Below are 14,966 nucleotides of genomic sequence, written 5' to 3' on the forward strand. Positions count from 1 at the left end.
TGGCTTCATAAAATGAGTTAGGGAGGAGTCCCTCTTTTTCAATTGTTTGGAATAGTTTCAGAAGGAATGGTAACAGTTCCTCTCTGTATTTCTGGTAGAATTCAGCTGTCGATCCATCTGGTCATGGGAGTTTTTTGGTTAGTAGGCTATTAATTACTGCCTCAATTTCAGAACTTGTTATTGGTCTATTCAGGGATTCGACTTCTTCCTGGTTTAGTCTTGGGAAGGTGTATGTGTCCAGGAACTTACCCATTTATTCTAGATGTTCTAGTTTTTTTGCATAGAGGTGTTTATATTCTCTGATGGTAGTTTGTATTTCTGTGGGGTCAGTGGTGACATCCTCTTTGTCATTTTTTATTGTGTCTATTTGATTCTTCTCTCTTTTCTTCTTTATTATCTAGCTACTGGTCTATCTATTTTGTTATTTTTTTTTTTCCAAAAAACCACTTCCTGGATTCATTGATTTTTTTGGAGAGTTTTTCTTGTCTCTATCTCCACCAGTTCTTTTCTGATTTTAGTTATTTCTTGTCTTCTGCTAGCTTTTGGATTAGTTTTCTCTTGCCTCTCTATCTCTTTTAACTGTGACGTTAAGGTGTTGATTTGAGATCTTTCTAGCTTTCTGATGTGGGCATTTAGTGCTATAAATTTCCCTCTTAACACTGCTTTAGTTGGGTCCCAGAAATTCTGGTATGTTGTCTCTTGGTTCTCATTGGTTTCAAAGAACTTTTTGATTTCTGTCTTAATTTCATTATTTACCCAGGAGTCATTCAGGACCGGGTTGTTTGATTTCCATTAATTGTATGGTTTTGAATGAGTTTCTTAATCCTGAGTTCTAATTTGATTGCACTATGATCTGAGAGACTGTTTGTTTAATGATTTCAGTTCTTTTGCATTTGCTGAAAAGTGTTTTACTTCCAATTATGTGGTCGATTTTAGAATAAGTGCCATGTGGCACTGAGAAGGATGTATAGTCTGTTGATTTCAGGTAGACAGTTCAGTAGATGTCTACTAGATCCACTTGATCCAGTGCTGATTTCAAGTCCTGAATATCCTTGTTAATTTTCTGTCTTGTTGTTCTGTCTAATACTGACAGTGGGATGTTAAAGTCTGCCATTATTGTTGTGTGGGAGTCTAAGTCTCTTCGTAGGGCTCTAAGAACTTGTTTTATGAATCTGTGTGCTCCTGTATTGCGTGCATATGTATTTAGAATAGGTAACTCTTCTTGTTGAGTTGTTCCCCTTACCATTATGTAATGCCCTTCTTTGTCTTTTTTGATCTTTGTTGGTCTAAAGTCTATTTTGTCAGAGACTAGGATTGCAACCCCTGCTTTTTTTTTTCTTTCAATTTGCTTGGTAAATTTTCTTCCATCGCTTTATTTTGAGCCTATGTGTGTCTTTGCATGTGAGATGCATCTCCTGAATACAGCATGCTAATAAAGGGTCTTGACTCTATCCAATTTGCCAATCAGTGTCTTTTAATTGGGGCCTTTAGCCCATTTACATTTAAGGTTAGTATTGTTATGTGTGAATTTGATTCTGTCATCATGCTGTCATTTGGTGATTCCACACACTAGTTGATGCAGTTTCTTCATAGTGTCATTGGTCTTTACAGTTTGGTATGTTTTCGCTGTAGCTGGTACCAGTTTTTCCTTTCCATATTTAGTGCTTCTTTCAGGAGCTTTTCCAGGGCAGGCCTGGTGGTGTCAAAATCCCTCAACATTTGCTTATCTAAAAAAGATTTTATTTCTCCTTCACTTATGAAGCTTAGTTTGGCTGGATATGAAATTCTTGGTTGAAAATTCTTTTCTTTAAGAATATTGAATATTGGCCCCCAATCTCTTCTGGCTTTAGAGTTTCTGCTGAGAGGTCCACTGTTAGTCGGATGGGCTTCCCTTTGTAGGTGACCTGGCCTTTCTCTCTGGCTGCCCTTAACAGTTTGTCCTCCATTTTGACCTTGGAGTATCTGATGATTATGTGTCTTGGGGTTGATCTTCTCTTGGAGTATCTTAATGGTGTTCTCTGTATTTCCTGATTTGCATGTTGACCTGTCTTTTAGGTTGGGGAAGTTCTCCTGGATAATATCCCGAAGCATGTTTTCCAGTTTGTTTCCATTTTCCCCATCTCCTTCTGGAACTCCAATAAGTCATAGGTTAGGTCTTTTTATGAAGTCTTATATTTCTTGGATGCTTTGTTCATTCCTTTTCATTCTTTTTTCTCTAGTCTTCTCTGCATGCCTTATTTCAGCAAGGTGGTCTTCAAATTCTGATATCTTTTCTTCTGCTTGGTTGATTTGACTGTTGATACTTGTGTGTGCTTCACGAAATTCTCATGCTGTGTTTTTCAGCTTCATCAGGTCATTTATGTTCCTCTCTAAACTGATTATTCTTGTTAGCAGTTCCTCAGCCTTTTACTAAGGTTCTTAGCTTCTTTGCATTGGGTTAGAACATACTCCTTTAGTTCAGCATAGTTTGTATTACCCATCTTCTGAAGCCTACTTCTGTCAATTCATCCATCTGATCCTCCATCCATTTCTGCGCCCTTGATGGAGAGATGTTGCAATCATTTAGAGGAGAAGAGGCACTCTGGCCTTTTGGATTTTCAGCATTTTTTCATTGAATCTGTCTCATCTTCATGAGTTTGTCTAGTTCTGGTCTTCGAGGTTGCAGACCCTTGGATGGGATTTTTGTGGGTGCTTTTTTTGTTGTCGTTGATGCTGCTGTTGTTGTTTCCTGCTTGTTTTTCTTTCAACAGTCAGGTCCCTCTTCTGTAGGGCTGCTGCAGTTTGCTGGGGGTTCACTTCAGGCCCTATTCATCTGATTTACTCCCACACCTGGAGATGTCATTCAAGGAGGCTAGAGAACAGCAAAGATGAGTGCCTGCTCCTTTTTCTGGGACCTCTGACCTTAAGGAGCACCAACCTGATGCCAGTAGGATTATGCCTATACAGGGTGTCTGACAACCCCTGTTGGAGATTCTCACCCATTTGGGTGGCACAGGGAACAGGACTCATTTAACAAAGCACTTTGTCCCTGGGTGGAGGGGGTGTGCCTTGCTGGGAGAAAACCCACTCATCTGGGCTGCCTGGATTCCTCAGAGCTACCAGGAGGAAAGGCTAAGTCTGCTGGTCCACAGGGACTGCGGCCACCCCTCCTGCTAGGGGCTCAGGGCTAGGGAGATCCAGCTTCTGTCCCTGAGCCTCCAGTTGGAGTCACTGGAGTTCCTCCAGGGAAGCCTCACCCAGTGAGGAAGGACGGGTCAGGGTCAAGTCTGAAGAGGCATTCTGGCGGAAGACTGCCACAGAGTGTGTGGGGCTGTGGGTGACAAATCTTGTGACCAAGCCATCCAGCCTCTCTGGCTCCAGCAGGGGAAAAGTACAGCCTGGAGCTATAGAGATGGATGTCGCCCTTCCCCCACCCAGAGAGCTTAGTATGTTAGGCAGTTGCAAGTCCCAGTGCTGGCTGTTGCTCCTCTCCTAAGGAGCTCAAACAGCTTAGACAGCAGGCAGCTGTGGTGCTGGTCGACCCTGCCCTCGGGAGTTCGGTAGGCTTAAGCAGATTCCAGTTGAGAGATTGTTGGCTAAGTTTATGTTTACTCTATAAACTCTCAAAATGTTCTTAAAATGATTTATTTTTCGTTCTTACCAGTAAAGTGTAAGAACTCCTGTTACTCAATATTCTTGGCAGCATTTTGTATTTTCAGTATTTTGCATTTTATCCATTTTAATGTGTATTGGTGGTATTTTCTTACGGCTTTATTTTCCATTTTCCTTGTGACTAATGATATTGAGCCTCTTTCACATGTTTATTGGTTATTGTAAAGCAGGTTCACTGTGCAGGTTGTCTGAGTCCAGTAAGAAAGATTGTACTTATACACAACAAGTTACATTAAATGGGTTTATTGCTTACACATAGGCCGCAAAAACAACAGAATCCTAGAATTTATTGTAAGCCAGTTCTCCAAAGCTCAGGAAATCTGCCTGGAATAGATGGAACCTCTACTGTACATGTCCCAGTTGCATTGCAGCTTGAAAAGCAGCCTATTCTTGGTTTTATATCCCGGGGCAATGTGAGATTCTAGGCTAAAGCATTGAAGTAATTCAATTAACAATTGAAACACTCTGTTTCCAGGGGAGTCTCTTAGTCACCTTGGGGTGTGATAACAAAATAGCTTAGACTGGGTAATTTATAAATTGACTGGGTAATTTATAAACTGGGTAATTTATAAACTACAGAAATTCTTGCTTATTGTTGTGGAGATGGGGAAGTCCAAAATCAAGGCACCACCAGTTTCAGTGTCTTCTGAGGGCTTGCTCTCTACTCCAAGATGGCATCTTCTTGCTGTGTTCTCACAGGTAGAAGGTACAATTGGAAGGTTCCCTCAAGCCTCTTTTGTAAGGGTACTAATTCCATTCATGAGCATGAAACCCTCTTGACCTGATCACCTCCTCAAGGCCCCACCTCTTAATACACTGCAGTGGAGATGAGATTTCAACATGAGTTTTGGAGGGACATGAACATTCAAACCCTATTGGGGGTACTGGAACAGAACCTGGGCTATTCCAGTCAGTCCCTTCCTATTTCAAGATTTTTGCATTTCCAGCACATTCTATAGTTATTCTTGAAAACTACAGGCAAAAATGAGAATGGATCGGATTGGTCCAGGGCCACTCAGAGAATTGTCCTAAAGTTTTATATATATATACACCCACATATATATGTGTATATATGTGTATATATATGTGTGTGTGTATAAATAAATATGTGTGTTTGTGTGTGTATACAGTCAGCCCTCTGCTTTCTCAGATGCAGAACATGGATTCTGCATCCATGGATTCAACCAACTTCAGATAAAACAAAGTTTGAAAAAATTCCATCTATATTGAACATGTACAGAATATTTTAATTGTCATCATTCCTTAACAATACAGCATAATAACCACCTACATAGCATTTACATTGTGTTAGGTATTATAAGTAACCCGGAGATAATTTAAAGTAGATGGGAGCATGTGCATAGGTTATATGTAACTACCACACCATTTTATATAATGTCTTGAACATCACAGATTTTGCTATCCTCAGTCCCCCATGGATACCAAGGGACAACTTTGTATTTCTTCTTAATTGTTTATTAGAATTTTTGTTCATCGTTAATTTAATTACTTGTTTTATTATTGAGTTGTAAGAGTTCTTTATACTTTGGAAGTAAGTTCTCTGTTGGATGCATGTTTACAGACCATTTCTCCCAGTCTGTGGTTTGACTTTCATTTTATAGCTGTATTTATTGCAGTTTGTTTCATCATTTTTTGGTTTGTTTTGTGCTTTTCATATCCTGCTTAAAAAATCTTTGCCTACCCAAGGGAAGACTTTCTCTTGTTTTTCCCCCTGAAAAGTTCACAGTTTTAGCTTTTACATTTAGGTGGATCCATTTTGAACACATTTTTGTGTGTAGTGTGAGGTAAATCCAACGTTCATTGTTTTTCATATAGATATCAAGTTGTGCAAGAACCATTTGATGAAAGAAAACTACCTTTTTACTATTCAATTACTTTGGAATATTAGCTGGAAAATCATTTGTCCATAAATTGGTTCTTTCTGGATTTTCTATTCTGTTTCATTGCTGTATATGTTCAGTCTTACTCTAAAACCAAATTTAATTATTATAGTTTTATAGGAAGTCTTAAATGTAGGCCTCCAAAACTTTGTCATTTTTTCCCAAAATTATTTTGATAGCGTAGGTTTATTCTATTTTCATACATATATTTAAATCAACTTGTCAATTTCATTTTTAAAAAAGGACCTGCTGGTATTTGATTGGGATTATACTGAATTTCTAGACAATTTGAGAGAATCAATATCTTAACAATATTGAGTCTTCTAATCTATGAACATGGTATGCCTCTTCACTTATTTACTGTTCTTTCATTTCTGTAAGCACTTTTTTGTGGTTTTTAATATAGAAGTTTTGCACGTTTTGTTAATTTTTTTTTTTTTAAGTTTTAGTTATCCTTGTCTACTAATTCTTTAATCTCTGTCATTTCAAGATCTTGGAGTATTGACTGATTTTTTCTTCTGGTTTAGATTCACATTTACATACTTGTTGATGTGTTTAATAATTTTTGACTAGGCATAGACAACAGGGCAGTATGCATGTTGTGTTAATTAGTACTAGGTTGTTTTTATTTCTTTAAAGAGCCTTGTTAGTGTGAGTCTAGAACAGATGTTTAGTCCGTGTAGTCAACAGAGACATTCCACTCTGGCTAGTTTGAGCTCAAATGTCTGTTAACTCTATACAGGCTCTGGGAATTGTTTAGGTTACAATCTTCTAGTTGTTCATTGCCCAGTCTTGTGGATTTTACCCTAAATATAGTTGACTTATTGATTAGTTACTGATTCAGAGGATCCTTATACAGATTTTTCCTCTGCAATAGTCTACCTTGAATACATAAGCTTCTTCAGACTCCCTTAACTCTGGTTTTCATCTCCTTAACTTATTGAGATTGTCATTTTCTGTTTCAAAATCGCCTTTCCTGCATTCTGGTCCAGAGAATGCTTCTAGGCAGAAAGCTGGGATGAACATAATATTCAAACACCTTATTTGTTTCCTTCCTTTGGGGGATCATAGTTCTATGCCATTTTCCAATGTCCAAACCAGCTGTTTCATATGGTTTGTTGAATTTTGAGTTTTTTACAGGAAGTTAATGTCAGTTACTTCAACATGGCCAAAAGTGGAAGTCTGTTATTGAATTTTTGTTCCTTTTGCTAGTTTTTGATCACATGTTTACTTGCTTGATGGATGGAGAGTCTGATATAGTTCATTTAGCTATAAGTACATGGACACTGTTTCTTGGTTAGATCTTCCATCTCTCTTCCTTCCTCCTCCTTCACTACCCTAAGAAAGACACTAGCAATAAAACTTTTAAAACAGGAGTCCAGAGAGGCTCAGATAAGAAATGTAACCACAGATTATCTTTCTCCATCTGTTTTTCAGTTTATGTAGAACAGGGGGACCAAGTATAAAAATCATTAAACTTTTAAAATTTCCATTGATCAGTTTGAATTTATAAGAATAAATAGCTTTATATTTCACTTAAAAATTAAAAAAATTACTCTACCATGGTGTATTGCAGTAAACTTTGCTATCTTCTTAGAAAAACATGTCTCAGAGTTTAGATGGAATTTACAAAGGAAAATTACCCATCAATATTAAAGCATAATAGTAACACTGTTTTTTATCAACTACAGTAATATATATATAGTGCCATTCATTTACATGTATGTATGGGTAGACATTTACACACTGACAAGATATGAAGAAATATAACTGTTTTTATTTCTGTAACATTCCCAATTATTTCTAACTAATCCCCAAACCCAGTAAAAGCAGAAATACTTGCTACTTTAAGGTTACCTGTTTCTGGTTTAAAGCTTAGTCTTTTTGGAAAAAAAGTATTCAGGATAAATATTCATTTTTTCTGTCTGCTCTTTTCTCTAGAAGATAATTTGAAAGTGTGTAGGATAGGCTAAGAATATTAGAGATGACAAGTAGGATGTTTATTAGTATAAAGTTATTATAGAACACGGACCTAAACCAAGTTAGTAGGAGTGGAAAGGAGATGATAAATATGAGACAAAGATGCCATCTCAGAAAGGTTGATGACCACATCCCCAGGTCACCCAGCCTCTGTCATTGTGTCTCCAACATACGAGCCATTGGGCTTGGCCTTTCTACGTATCTGTTCTAAAAATCGGCAAATAGGGTTACACCTCTTGTGTCACTTTATGTTGGGCAATCTCAGTAATAGGCAATTTGCTAAATTATTATAGCAACAAAGTTTTTTAAGATTTCATCTGTGTATAATGGTCACACTATACACTCTAACCAGCCAGACGCCAGAGGCTTTAGGCCGCCTAAGCACCATAGTAAAGACTGTAGTGCCACCTTGTGGTGTTGGTGTTTCAGATGGTTACAGACTGATGATTTTCCCCTAGCATTTCTCTGGTTATAAAATTGATTTTCTCTTTTTCAAATTAGGCATTTTATCTTTTTGAAAAGTAAATTTTATTTTTAATTATTGACTTAAAATCATCAATAGCTGTAGCTTTTAGAGCGTTTAAAAGGACATTGTATGCAAATATAAAAACTTCTTTCAAGTCAAGTTTTTGCTTTATACTAATTCTGGATTGTATCTCTATAAAATTGTCACAATATGTTTAATTTTCAAATGCTGTAGATTTCAGGTTGTTGCTAGGTATGTTTAATATGATGCTGATTGTTCTTACTTTATGGGGCTTTGCTTTAAGGTCTTTGTATAAAATTATGCATTTAAAAACTCAACAAAGATATATATTCATTCTAATTAAAGGAAGTTACCAAAAATGTAAAGATCTGCATATATTACCTATTTTCCTCATTGTCTCACTGATTAGATATGGAAGAAACATTTCAAAGTTAGACTTAAAAATTATCTTTGTAACTCCAAAAAATTAATAAAGAATGTTTAATTTACTTAAGAAGATGATATTCAATGTGCCTGAGTGGGTTATGTATGTCAGAGAGAGATAAAGAGAGAGAGAAATGACATAAATGAATTTAAAAATTGTGAAGATTAATGTATGTTTTTCAGCTGAGATTATTTGGTAATTATAGAAATTACTGGAACATCTTGGGATGTTATGGGTGCCAAATACTTCCTAGTCACCATGATAATTTCCTGCAAGGTCCATGGATTAATGTAAAATTTTGTGATATGCCAACACTTACACTTTTCCGTTTTTCAGGAATCAATAATATTATATTTAATGAAAGATAACACCTGAAAAGTATCTTTTCAAGCAAGTCACGTCTTTCACTTTTTCACTTCACTTTTTCTGTCATGTTTTCTGTCTGCTCATGTCATAGTTGTGATTTCTTTCTCCTTTCTTGGATATTTAGTATGTGATTTTTTGAGTGGCAGATGAAGGCTGAGTGTAATTCTATAGACAGTATTTTTTTTTTCTCAGTACTTTAAAAAATTTCAACTTTTATTTTAGGTTCAAGGGATGCATGTTCAGGTTTGTTACAGTGGTATACTGTGTGAAACTGAGGTTTGGGGTATGAATGATTTCATCACCCAGGTAGTGAGCCTAGCACCCAACAGGTAGTTTTTTAATTCTTGTCTCCCTCTCTCCCTCTCTCTCTAGTAGTTCCCAATGTGTGTTTTTCCCATCTTTATGTCTATGTGTACTCAATGATTAGATCCCACTTCTATGTGAGAACAAGTGGTTTTTGGTTTTCTGTTCCTGTGTAATTCACTTAGGATGGTGGCCTCCAGATGCATCCATGCTGCTGCAAAGGACATGATTTCTCTCTTTCTTTGTGGCTACATAGCATTCCATGGTGTATATATACCACATTTTCTTTATCCAGTCCACCTTTGATGGACACCTTGGTTGATTCCATGTCTTTGCTATTCTGAATAGTGCTATGATGAACATACGAATGAATGCATGTGGTCTTTTTGGTAGAACTATTTATTTTCCTTTGGATATATAGCTAGTAATAGGATTGCTGGGTTGAATGGTAGTTCTGTTCTAAGTTCTTTGAGAAATCTACAAACTACTTCCACAGTTGACTGAACTAATTTATATCCCCACTAACAATGTATAGGCATTGTCTTTTCTCTGCAAACTTGCCACTATCAATTATTTTTTTGCGTTTTAATAATAGCCCTTCTGACTGGTGAGATGGTATCTCACTCTGGCTTTTATTTGCATTTTTCTGATGATTATTAGTGATGTGGAGCATTTTTTCATGTTTTTGGCCTTATGTATGTCTTCTTTTGAGAAATGAGTAAAATTTTCGAAACATTGATTGCATCATGTTTTTTGTTGTATTTATCTTCTCACTTAGCGAAACCAAAACAGAGCAACCAGCAGGGGTCAGGCTTTTATAGTGTATGGATTTGAACTTTCCATCTCTCACAGTGTCTTTTAGGAACCTGCAGGTTTCTTGATTACACCATTAGCATTGTACTCTTCAGAAATGAATACTTACCAGTTAATTTGTTAACTAGAACCAAACCAAATTAGTGTAGAATTGTGAGGCTCCGTAGAAGCTTTCTGAGACAAAATTATTTGTTTAACCTTTGACCGGGCATGGTGGCTGACACCTATAATCCCAGCACTTTGAGTGATGGAGGTGGGAGGGTTGTTTGCTCCCGGGAGTTCCAGACCAACCTGGGCAACATAGTGAGACCCCATCTGTATTTAAAAATATAAAATTAAAAATAAAATTATTGCCAATCTGCTACTAAAAAAAATAAATATCATTCTTTAAAAAGATTTTATTTGGTACATTTCTTCTAGTAATCGCTGATGAGCTCATTAACATTTTGCATTAGGTTATCTATGTGTATGAAAATGAGTGAGTGTGAGATCTATTTTAGGATGTTGAAAAGTAAAGGAAACATGTAATGCATTTGTTCTGAATATGACTAATTGTGTCTTTTAAATTCAGGACCTGGCCTTTCATTATCAAAAGCCCCAAGCAATATAAAAACCTTTCTTTCATGGATGCTATGAATAAGTTTAAATGGACTAAAAAGGAAGGTCTCTCCTTCAACAAGCTGGTCCTCAGCCTGCCAGTGAACGTGAGATGTTCCAAGACAGACAATGCCGAGTGGTCGGTAAGCTCTTTTTAACCTCTGACAACCCAGATGACACATTTTATCTGAATCTATTACAGGAAAACCTAAGGAGAAGACAAATATCCATAAATCCAGGGGTCCAGTTGCCTTTTAATGTCTGATAATTTTTGTTCAGTGATTACTTGGGTTGACTGAAAACTCCTCATTCTACCCCCTTTCAAGAGATACGTTAGTTCTAAAACTAAGATTGGGATAGAGCAGGAACAGGCTGGAATGAGTGCTGCAAAAAGCAATAGAGCCTGCTTTGTATTCTTTTCCAAAGGCATGCCTGGTCCTCTTTTCCATTGCCTCCTAAATCCTAGGTTTCTGACTCCCCCAGTGTGTGACTCCTTTGGTAACCACTCGTGCCTCCTTTATCCCCTGCAGAAGTGTGGGCAGCTGAGCGTGCTTGGTCACTGCCCTGCTTTAAATCAGATGTTCATTTGCATTCTTTGTGCTTCCGTTTTCAGATTCAAGGAATGACAGCATTACCTCCAGATATAGAAAGACCCTATAAAGCAGAGCCTTTGGTGTGTAGTACGTCTTCTTCCTCTTCCCTGCACAGAGATTTCTCCGTCAACTTGCTTGTGTGCCTTCTGCTACTCAGCTGCACGCTGAGCACGAAGCGCTTGTGATCAAAATTCTGCTGAACTTGACAATATTTTCTATGATCTGAACCTGTCATTTGAAGTACAGGTTAAAGACTGTGCCCACTTTGGGCATGAAGAGTGTGGAGACTTTTCTTCCCCCTTTTCCCTCCTTCCTTTTTCCTTTCCATGTTACACGAGAGGCATCAATCAGGTTCTCTTCTCTTTCGTAGAAATACCTGATGTTACATATACATGGTCAAGAAAATAAAACTGGCCTGACTTAAGATAACCATTTTTAAAAATTGGGCCATCATGTGGAAATGTTCTTTATTTCCTACTACATTCTGTTTTATTTAAATACTTATTGTTGCTATTTCACTTTTTGACTTGACTTTTGTATTTCTTTAAAAAATTCCTTCCTTTTAAAAAATATAAAAGGGATTCCAGTTTTCTTCTTCTTTCTTGTTGTTCTAGTATGACTTTTCAAGTGTAACACCGTTCTTCCTGTCTTTAACATTGTCCAGTTCTGGTCTTTTCTGTGAACTACCACTGGGCCCCTTACCTCAATGCTTTTTGTTGATGCCCACTCTGGTTCCCTTGTTTATCTGAGTCTGTTGGTACCCCAAATGACCCCACACCCATCTTAAAGTACTTTTTTTCACCTTCCCTGTTTAGTACTGGCCAGATGAGTTTTTCCTAGCACTCTGTCACTATCTGAAAAGAAAGAGGCTGTGGGAAACACAGAAATGGTATGCATTAATAACTGATTATAGGCTGAAGAGAAAAAAATGTAGCTGACTGCAAACCCAGTGCTGTGAGGGGACTTGTATAAGGTTCCAGGTCAAAGACAAACCGTGTGAGCCAGTCCAGAAGGGTGTAAGTTCTCTGAATATTCCTTGCTGATTGTTGGGTGACACATGTACCACATACTGGCTCCATTTAAGTCATGGTTCTACTGTAGATTTATTTTTATATTAGTTAATAAATGACTTAAAATCGTCAGCAGTTGAAAATCTTGTCACTCTTTTGGTTTTCTTTATATAACTCAGTCAAATCTTTTTTTATGTCCTGTCCTCATCTCTTAAGCTAAATCTGTTTGGATCATATTAATAAACTAAATGAAATTACATTTTTGTGTGGTATTTTATACACTCCTTAAGAAAAATAAGTGATTCAGTCCTAGCATTGACAGTAAAAGTCAATTAAGAATGTTGCATTTTCCATTCCATTTTGAAGCCCTTTTTGCCCCACAATGTCTTCAACACAAACCATATTGCCTTTTAAATAAATATGTTTCAGAGTATTTCCTTCTTGATTCTTAGAACTTGTACATTTGATGAAATGTTTTTAATATTTATGAGGTATATTTTTGAATTTACTTTATTTCTTTTGGTTTATTTTATAAGTCCTATTTCACATTCTATGATTTTCCATTCAAATATTTACATGAGAAATATAATTCCAAATGCTCCCTATTTGAAATTTTATGTTGATTTTTACTTCAGAATTTCTGAATTTGATGTATCAAAGTCAAATGATTTCCTCTTGAGATTCTGTAATATTTGTTATTACCAAGAACAAATATTCTGTAATATTATATTTGTTCTTGGTAAGGAAGGTGAACATACCAGCTAGAAGAAGGTAAATAGCTTTGGAATCTTACATTTATGGAGCCAGGCCAGGGAATCTGTTCCACTGATGTTACTAAGAAGAAAGTTGACATTATTCTTCTGGAAATTCTCATGAATACATGTGATTTCAAGGAATAGACTCTGTTTCAAATTAGGATAGGTTATCTGTTGTAAGTTCTATAGAATCCTGATTATATTCTAAGTTGTTTGATCTTATGTTGAGCACACCTTCCTGAATAGCCAGGTTTTTTATTACACTTTTTTCAGAGACGCTTTTAATTGCTTTCCTGGATTAAATAGCATCTCCTGACGCCTAGGCTGTCAGGCACAAGTCCCCGACACTTCGGGGAGAATGGAGTCTCCATGTACGACGGTCCCTGGTTGGATCCTTAGGTTCAGAGAGTGTGGAGAAGACATATCTGGTGAAACCAATATTCATCAGTGCCATGTGAAATTGAAGGTATACTAGGTGATCTTTTTTTTTTTTTTTTTTTTTTTCTGAAGGGGGCTCAGGCAGAATCAAAGGAGTCCTAGCAGTGATAAGAGTGATGTAGTCAATAAAGGTAGACATTTTTTTTTTTTTTTTTTTTTTCTGAAGGGGGCTCAGGCAGAATCAAAGGAGTCCTAGCAGTGGTAAGAGTGATGTAGTCAATAAAGGTAGACATATTAATAGCTTTGGACTTTGTCCTAATGGCTCCAGAGGCCAATGATGGTTTGCAAACAAAAGGACATTTGGAAGCAGTATGTAATGGCTATGTATAATTCGCTCAGCTAAACTCACTATTGGGTATCAAAGTCATTTCAATTTTTAATATAAGTATTGCTGATTTAACAGCTTTGAAATTAAAACTTTTTTATATCCCTAAGTATTTTCTTACATTTAGGTCATAATAAGTGGAATTACAGAAATAATCATTGCATATTTCAAGAATTTTGAAGAAATATTGCCAGATTAACTTATTCTCAAATGGTTTGGAAAAATATCTATCTATCTATCTATCTATCTATCTATCTATCTATCTATCTATCTATCTATCTTCTATCTATCTGGCATTTGTCTATTTATCTACAGAGAGAGACATGTGAAATGATAATAATGGGTGAGTCTGGTTGGAGAACATAAGATTTCTTTGTACTATTGTCACAGTTTTTTAAGTTTGAAATTATTTCAGAATAAAAAGCTAGAAACGCAAAACATATCATGAAGCATCCAGCTACAGCACAGTGATCCAGGTAGGTTTTCTTCCCTATGCAGTATTCCTACATTTTGAGGTGGTAAAGAGAGAGAGTGGATGGTGCTTACTCCTCAGATGCCCCTGAAAGAAAGAAAGAAAGAACGAAAGAAAGAAAGAACGAAGGAAGGAAGGAAGGAAAGCGGGAGGGAGGGAGAGAGGGAGGGAGGAAGGAAGGAAGGAGGGAAGGAAGGAAGGAAGGAAGGAAGGAAGGAAGGAAGGAAGGAACGAACCAAAAAACAGAGGGCTTGAGGGACCCAGGGAATGAGGAAAAATCCCAAAAACTAAAAAAAGAAAAAAAGAAAAGGAAGAGGTGTTGCAGGCTGGAAATCTGCTGTCCCTCTAATTATAAACCTAATGTGTAATAATGCCCATTTGCTAAAGAAAATTTAGACAAGTATGATAATTTTTTAAATAATAAAATCTGTTAATCCTATTGCCCAGAGAATAAATAAAACCTGTTAATAAATAAAAATAAATAAAATATGTTAATTCTATTCCCCACTTCTAACTTTTATGTGCATATGCTTCTAGTATATGTCCGTGAAGGTGTGTGTGTGTATTCATATATAGATGGAGATATAGATGTTAGGTAACACTAGTTTCTGAAACAAATTCCAAAATATCAATGCTTTAACACAATGAAGTTTATTTTGTATTCAATTAATTGCTCAATGTGTGTGATTCACTTGGTCACTGGCTTTCCTTCTTGTGGTGGTTCCGGGACCCAGGATCCTGTGGCCTTATCATTCCTAGGGCCTCAGGGTCATCTGCATTCAGCCTGCTAATAGAGAAGGACCTGATCTGGAAAGGGCAAAAATCAATTCCACTTTCACCATGTTGGTTAA

At 36.7% G+C, this 14,966-nt stretch overlaps 1 protein-coding gene across 1 annotated transcript in view; it reads left to right on the top strand.

The window, feature by feature from the left end:
* The window catches only part of MOXD1 (monooxygenase, DBH-like 1), an 89,244-nt gene extending 76,860 nt beyond the window's left edge, over positions 1-12,384 (top strand). The window contains exons 10-11 of the mRNA XM_011974132.1: positions 10,497-10,665; positions 11,136-12,384. Of these exons, the coding sequence (XP_011829522.1) occupies positions 10,497-10,665; positions 11,136-11,300 (334 nt within the window). The 3' untranslated portion in view covers positions 11,301-12,384. The remainder of the gene's footprint in view (positions 1-10,496; positions 10,666-11,135) is intronic.
* The last annotated feature ends 2,582 nt before the right edge of the window (positions 12,385-14,966 follow it).

The sequence above is a fragment of the Mandrillus leucophaeus genome, unplaced genomic scaffold (genome assembly GCF_000951045.1).
Source record: "Mandrillus leucophaeus isolate KB7577 unplaced genomic scaffold, Mleu.le_1.0 Scaffold1007, whole genome shotgun sequence".
NCBI classification, from domain to species: Eukaryota; Metazoa; Chordata; class Mammalia; order Primates; family Cercopithecidae; genus Mandrillus; species Mandrillus leucophaeus.